Source organism: Pangasianodon hypophthalmus, chromosome 2 (assembly GCF_027358585.1).
Source record: "Pangasianodon hypophthalmus isolate fPanHyp1 chromosome 2, fPanHyp1.pri, whole genome shotgun sequence".
Lineage (NCBI taxonomy): Eukaryota > Metazoa > Chordata > Actinopteri > Siluriformes > Pangasiidae > Pangasianodon > Pangasianodon hypophthalmus.
This window is the reverse complement of record NC_069711.1, coordinates 35,019,061-35,026,560: the sequence shown is the minus strand read 5'-3', so window position 1 is coordinate 35,026,560 and position 7,500 is coordinate 35,019,061. Positions and strand designations below refer to the sequence as shown.

Below are 7,500 nucleotides of genomic sequence, written 5' to 3'. Positions count from 1 at the left end.
TTCTATTTTCACATCCTAAAATATAAAGCCGAGTCGTTTAGATGTTCCTAATTTTTATTTAATCTGTATTATTATTATTATTATTATTATTATTATTATTGTTATTAATTCCATTCTTATTTTGTTTTTTCTTTTTAAATTCTGTTCTATTCAGATAAATCCTAATTAGAAATTAATCCAAATAATCGACTTTATTTCCTGCGTTTAGTCAGAAAACGATCCTGAATTCTAGACTCGACTCCGAGTTTTTATTCAGTTCTCTGTTCTTTAATTGAATTCATTTCAGTTCCTAGCACCTTCATATCCTGAAAAAATTCAGTAACATTAAAGATTTAATTTTATTTTTAAATCTGTTTGATTGTAATTCTGTCCTTAATTCTAGAGTCTGTTTTATTTCTAATTCTTTTATTCTCCATATTTCCTTTTTAATTATCGTCCAGTTAGATTTATTCAATTTTAGTCCAAAAGTGTTCTCTCTCTCTCTCTCTCTTTCTCTCTCTCTCTTTCTCTCTTTTTATCTCTCTGTCTTTCTCACTTTATCTCTGTCTCTTGCTTTCTCTATCTCACACTTTCTCTCTTTCTCTCTCTCCCTCTGTCTCTGTCACTCTTTCTCTCTTTCTATCTCTCTCTCTATCTCTCTCTCTCTCACATTCTCTCTCTCTTTCTCTCTCTCTCTCTCTCTCTCTCTCTCTCTCTCTATCTCTTTCTATCTCTCTGTTTCTCTCTCTCTCTCTCTCTATCTCTCTCTCTCTCACATTCTCTCTCTCTCTCTCTCTCTCTCTCTCTCTCAGGTTTGGGAACGACGTGCAGCACTTTAAGGTTCTGAGGGACGGAGCAGGGAAATACTTCCTGTGGGTGGTGAAGTTTAACTCTCTGAACTCTCTGGTGGATTATCACCGCTCCACATCCGTCTCCCGAAACCAGCCCATCTTCCTGCGCGACATCGAACAGGTGCCACAGGTGAGCCAGGCCACACCCCCTCTTAGTCACCTGACCAATCAGATCACATATTGTGGGAGGAGTCGGGGAACGGGCACAGACGCGTATTCGGTCACGTAAACACCGTCACAGAGAGCTCGATATTATCAGTCCATCGTGGTCCTGTCCCAAATCACACACCCTGTTCCCTGTGCGTTGTCTTCAAGTGCCACAGTGCATTATGGGTATTCAGTGGTTAATCCGGATAGATTTACGTTTTAAAATGCTTTAAAATTGCTCGTCCATGTCTGAAAACGTCTGAAAACGCTTACGTCCGTATACTGCGCATGCGTAAAAACGTCAGACGCTTTGGCCTGCGTCATTTCCGTCAGGCGTTTATTTACTTTCGGTCTGAAACGCACTCGTCCTCGTTTTCCTCCGCCGAATAGAAATGCAATCTGAGGGTTGTACAATGTGACTTTAATCTTTAACAGCGCTATCAATAGCAGGATAGCAGGCGTAAATAAATAAAAGCAGCCAATCACAGGTCGAGTCCGGCCTGTTTTATAGCGCTAAAAGGGTTTCTGTTAGCGTTTCTTCACTCCTGAAGATTTTCATTTAATTAGCCAGTTCAGCCAGGTCATTACCTGCTCCGGCCAGCAGGTGGCACTGTTATCAGTCTGATGAGGTAATAATCCAACTTTCACAAAACTGAGAATTTATTTCTAACTTCTAAGCTTAATAATTGTTCACAGTATACAATGTCACTTTGTAAGTTTGTAGTTTTGCAAAATTAAATAACTTTAACCAATTAAATGTAGGTCATAAACATATAATAACACTTACATCATTCGGAGCAATGTTGTTGTAAATTTTACAAGCTAGCTATTTTATCTAGATTTGATGCAGCCATAGGGAACTGTCTGATATCATCTGCTGCTGTGAAATCAGCGAGCTGTGACTGCAGCGATGGTTAAATCAGAGGCTGGTTAGCTCGCTTACTGCACCTCAGGCAGTTCAGCACTTTGTCCAGATGAACATGTTTGTAGCCTTGTAGCACGCTGCTTCATATAAGCTAACAGCTTAGACCATAATATAAATCACATTTCAGGACTTCAGAAGGACAAACAAGAAGCTAGAAGAAATTGAGACAAAAAGCCAGACAAGAAGAGAGACAAAGAACATATAAAGCTGCATGAAAGGAGAGAAAAGAGAGATGCAGTAGTGATGGGATGTTCTTGAACGATTCGTTCATTTTGAACGAATCTTTAATGTGACTCGGGAAGAACGAGTCGTCTCGGGGAGTGATCCGTTCAGTCGCACATGCGCAACATCCTATAGGTTCTGTACTGGAATGAGTTCACCTGCTTTGAGTCTTCGGGTCTGAGGTGTTCGTTCATCACGTGACAGTGACAGCGCCATGAGCTTAACCAATGCAGCCTGAGCCGGAAAGAGAATTGATTAGTTCATCTCTCGAGTCTTTCGAGTCTTTCGTTCTTTTGTCACGTGACATGACAGCATTGGATAGAGAAATTAGTTAATTTACAACCTTCCTTACAAACGGGTGCATAGTAATTATTATTATTATTATTATTATTATTATTATTATTAAAACATAACACCACAGATTTTCAAGAAACAGTAACAAAAACAGAGTGAGAGAAATGGACAGACCTTTTTTATTTCTAGGAAAATGCTTATTACACATCTTTTGATCATTTTATGATAATTCCTAAATATGATCCAACATACAAAAGATACAGTTTTACGTTATAGTATTACTGACTGAGGTACTGATCCGGGACGTGGTCACGTGACTCTTTAGACTGGAGAGATGAACTGATCGGTTCTCTCTCCGCCTCAGGCTGCACTGGGTAAGCTCATGGCGCTCTCTCTGTCACGTGATGAACGAACGCCTCAGACCCGAAGACTCGTCAGGTAAGAGGTGAGGTGAGCTAATCATAGACTAAAGCTCCAGGTAAACAATGAATTAACGTTTTCTGTTTCTTATAGCATTATAGTTTTGTCTTGTTTGTAGTGAGATTAACGTTTGCGTAAGTAGTAGATGTGTTAGGGAAGTAACACGTAACATTTTAATTATATTTTGCTAAAATGAACTAAATGACTCGAAAAAAGATTCGTTCATTTTGCTGAACGAGTCGGTAAAATGATCCGAACTTCCCATCACTAAGATACAGTAAAAAAGGCAAGACAAGAGAACAGCCACAAAGTAAGGAGGAAGTGAGAAAAATGAAAACAAGAAGAATATTATATATTAATAATAATAATATTAATCTGTAAGGGAGCAGACAGACTAGAGAGACATGAAGAAGAGAGAGGGTCATAACCAGGACGGAAAACTAGAGCACTGGGAATCAGTTGTGTGTTTGTTTGTTTATTGTGTTTAAAGTGCAACAAATGCAGAATACCATAGTTACTGGTGTGGTATCCGCTAATCATTCATAAAATACTTTTACTGTCGAGGACCGAGTGGGTGGTCATGTTCTCAGGGGCCGCTTATCTAAATCGCTTATCTCTTCCAGCCCTGGAACAAACACTCATTAAATTAAATATGGCTTCTCTGCTCTGAGACTCATCATGAGACTGATAAGTTTATCCTTCCTTTCTCACAATAAATGAAGAAACTCGCATTATTTTATAAACAGAGATAACGAATAAAACAAAAAATAAAACATGTTTAGTTCCTCATACTTGTGAGACCGATAAAGAGCGAACAAACACTCAGTAAAATGTGGTTTCTCCGCTCTAAGACTCGTTAAAAGCGTAAAAATTAAACATCTTTGTCACAAATCAACCACGTGTTGCATGTTGCGCAGAACTAGCAAGGCTAGCGAGTGAGAGATAAAGCACGGAGAACCTGAAATACAAAACAAAAATTAATACGAAATACATTTATACTCATTCCTCAGTCACTTATCTTGAAGGATGGACACTTACATATAGAATTATTAAAATAAAAAATAATTATTTTTCACTGACGGAGCCGAACTCAGACTGGGCTTAATGTACTCAAGTAACAGAATGAACATTAAAGATATTTGAATATTGTTAAAAAATGTTATATTTACAAATAACATTCTCATCAGAATTTAACAATATCTTTTTTTTTTCTGAACTTTAAATAATCCAATATTTCACATTTATCCTGCTACACAGGCACAACAACAACAACAACAACAACAACAACAACAACTGCACTACAGCGTCGTCCACCATCTTGTTTGCTTTGAGTTGAATGAGTCACATGACTAAAAATACATCATTGTTTTTTGAATATCTCCATTTTCTCGGTCAAACGGCGTTTTGCAAATTCATTCACTTGAGAAGCGTTTATGAAAAGATTAAAACGCCGTGTCAGTGAGGACGGAGAGCTAAACCTTGAGCTGTGTCTGAAGCCGCTCCCTATCTCCTGTATAGTGCACTATATCCGTGTCGGCCATTTTGTAGTGGTGTCCGACTTCTGCGTGAACAGCGTCAATCCCTACATTCATTCACTCGTTTATACCCACAATGCACTCTGATTTCGAGCGCACATCCGATCTGCTATTTCCCGTATTCCGACGCGAGACGACGATAGAGCGCGAAAGAAAATTGAATATGGCGGAAGGCGACACTGGAGGCGGCAACTTTTGCAAATATAAGTGTTTTTATTATTAATTAAAAGTTTTTTGTATTTTTTTTTAGTATTTTTAGTATTAATTAAAATACATCTGTATCAAAATATTTCGGAACGAAATGATAGAAATTATTTTCAGCCACTTACTAGTTTGTGCTGTAACTTTTAAATATTCTTGTTGATAGTTATATTTTTACTATAGTTATAGTTATTTTTTTTTTACTTTTTTTTTTAAATAAACGAGTAAAATATTTGACAGTAGTGTATTTATTCTCTTTTTTTTATTTTTAAATATAATAAATATATTTATTAGATATAATAAACATAATAAACAATAGTGTGTAATGTTTGTGATGAAAATGTCAGCGCTCTCTGACACACAGTGTTTACATCAGCGTCTGAATTCTCTCACTCATTTTCATTCACTTCTTCCCCATATAGTGGACTCGCTATATAGGGAATAGTGAACAAGTGAACGAGTGAATGATTTCGGACACACCTGTAGAGAAAAAGATGCGTTTTCGTTTTCAGATTTATGCGGATTAATTAATGTGGACGCGAGTGTAAGGAGAAATCTGACACTAATTGAAACGCAGCACATCTCCAATCCGAAGATTGATTACAGCATCAGTCAGGGATTTTCTGATTCTCTTCATGTAGAGAATAACGGTAATAAAGTGTTAATAAAGTGTTAATAACATGTTAATAAAGTGCTAATAAATTGTGTGTGTGTGTGTGTGTGTGTGTGTGTGTTGCAGCACGCGTCCTACGTGCAGGCTCTGTTCGATTTCGACCCTCAGGAGGACGGCGAGCTCGGGTTCCGCCGCGGAGATCTCGTGCAGGTCCTGGACAACTCGGACCCGAACTGGTGGAAAGGGGCGTGTCACGGACAGACCGGAATGTTCCCTCGGAATTACGTCACTCCGGTCACGCAGCACATGTAAACACACGTGTAACTACAATAACAACAATCATTTAAAAAACAAACAAACAAACACATAAACAGTCGGAGAAGCGGAAATGTAATGTAAGGAAAGCAAATTAGGACTTCCTGCTGGATCGCCATGGAAACCAAGAGGCTTGGGATCAGGGCCTCGGCAGAGTTCTGCTCTGTGATTGGTGGATGGTGCTGGAAGCTGATTGGCTGGAAGGGAACTGCTGCTTTCTGCTACACTACACACTCGGCACTAAACATAAAAAAATAAAAAATATTATGACTGGCAAAAAAAAAGAAAGAAAGAAAGAAACGGACGTAAAGCCAGCAGCGATTCTGCTCACAACTCTGAATAGTGTGTGTGTGTGTGTGTGTGTGTGTGTGTGTGTGTGTGTGTGTGTGTGTGTGTGGGTTTCCCCTTCTCCTGTATAATCACTAATAACATTTTTAACAACCGTCTCATCAGCATGCGTCATTTCCTACATTCTCCTCTCTGATGATGTCACTGCCATTGAACAGGTGAGTCAGGCCACGCCCAATCATTATTATTATCACCTGTTGTCAGCGTGGACGTGTCTCAAACTACACACACACACTCTTCTTCACGATAAAGGCCACATCACGGGGCTGTTTAACGCCACATGTGTGATGCGCTCGTCTCTTATTCAAAAAAAAAAAAAAGGTGATGATCTCAGATGATGTCACGAGGCCAATGATGTCACATTGTTTACTGTAAAAACCCTGACTGATGATCTTGAAGGTACCATCTGACTTGAGGTTTAGTAGTTTAGTATTTTGTTTTGTATCAAAGTGAAATATTTATAGCTCAGATAAAGAAAAGTTTTTGCACTGTCATATAGTGGAACTGCAGTATTAAAATACATCAATATACTTTTACTGACTGAAAGAAAAAAAAAAAAGGAAGGAAATTGAAATTGTAAAAGAAGACTTCACATTAAAATAATTAACTTCTTTTGCGTGTGTGTGTTTTGACTTTTTTCAATGTGCTGAATTTCTGTTCATCGTTTAAAATTTAAATATTTTGTTTACATCGTAAAATTGTATAGAAATAATCCTGTATTTTTAATCCTTAATTACAATCATCTCATGATTATTAATATTATTTTACTTAACATTAATCTCCAAGTACACCAATCATAAGATAAATCATAATATTTCTGAAATACACTGTGCTGTTTATACTCACTTTCATCTTTTCTTCTGTGAAATAGATTGAATTTGATTAAATAATTACTCTGTTTGACTGTTAATACTTTAAAAATGATAGCAGATGCAGATACTATTATAACTTTATAACTAATTAATGCTTACTGTGCACTCACATCACTATAGAATATAATATAATACTATAAATTGTGTCTAAATTAAACAAATAAAAAGAGATAATTGGGGGAAAATAATGATATGAAACAGTGCAGTAATATTTACAGCCGTTTCCTGACTAATTACTATTTATTGCCCATGGTTATAATTAAAAAAGACTAATTCTAAATTTATAAATAAATAAAACTAAGACTAATTGTGTGTATATATATATATATATATATATATATATATATATATATATATATATATATATATGCATCTTTATTCACTGTTTTATAGACATATATAAAGTCATTAACTATTTAATATTTTTTATTCATTAGTTAAATAAATGTTTACATCCTTAATCGATAAGTTATACATGAGCTAGAAGAAGTGACCACTGCGCATGCGCAGATCAACGCTATTCAGTTTAGGTAAGTGCTTAGATGCCTGTTTTCGGGCAGCTGGATGTGAAATTATTTGCATATATTCTCAAATAGTTCAAGATATTTATTCTCAAACAAACACAAAAACATCTATTATTTGATATTTGTTACTTGAATTTGTTTAAACAATAATTCCCGATTATTTCCCAAGTGCGTTTATTTTAACACAGGCGATCGCTATAGACACCTATAGTTCCCCCCGGGGTCCTCAGGATGCAGTGTGCAGCAGCTGATGC

At 36.7% G+C, this 7,500-nt stretch overlaps 2 protein-coding genes across 7 annotated transcripts in view; both read left to right on the top strand.

The window, feature by feature from the left end:
* Positions 1–5,786, top strand: part of grb2a (growth factor receptor-bound protein 2a) — a 14,318-nt gene extending 8,532 nt beyond the window's left edge. For all 4 annotated transcript variants that reach the window (XM_034309872.2, XM_053227958.1, XM_034309858.2 and 1 more), the window contains 2 exons: positions 792–960; positions 5,314–5,786. In XM_034309872.2, coding sequence (XP_034165763.1) covers positions 792–960; positions 5,314–5,499 — 355 coding nt within the window. In that variant the 3' untranslated portion in view covers positions 5,500–5,786. The remainder of the gene's footprint in view (positions 1–791; positions 961–5,313) is intronic.
* A 1,612-nt stretch (positions 5,787–7,398) lies between these two features.
* Positions 7,399–7,500, top strand: part of mif4gda (MIF4G domain containing a) — a 5,157-nt gene continuing 5,055 nt past the window's right edge. The window contains exon 1 of one of the 3 annotated variants that reach the window (XM_053232214.1): positions 7,399–7,500. This exon is cut by the window's right edge and continues 19 nt beyond it. The gene's annotated coding sequence lies outside the window, so the exon portion shown is untranslated. The other 2 variants (XM_034310236.2, XM_053232215.1) reach the window with 2 other exon arrangements.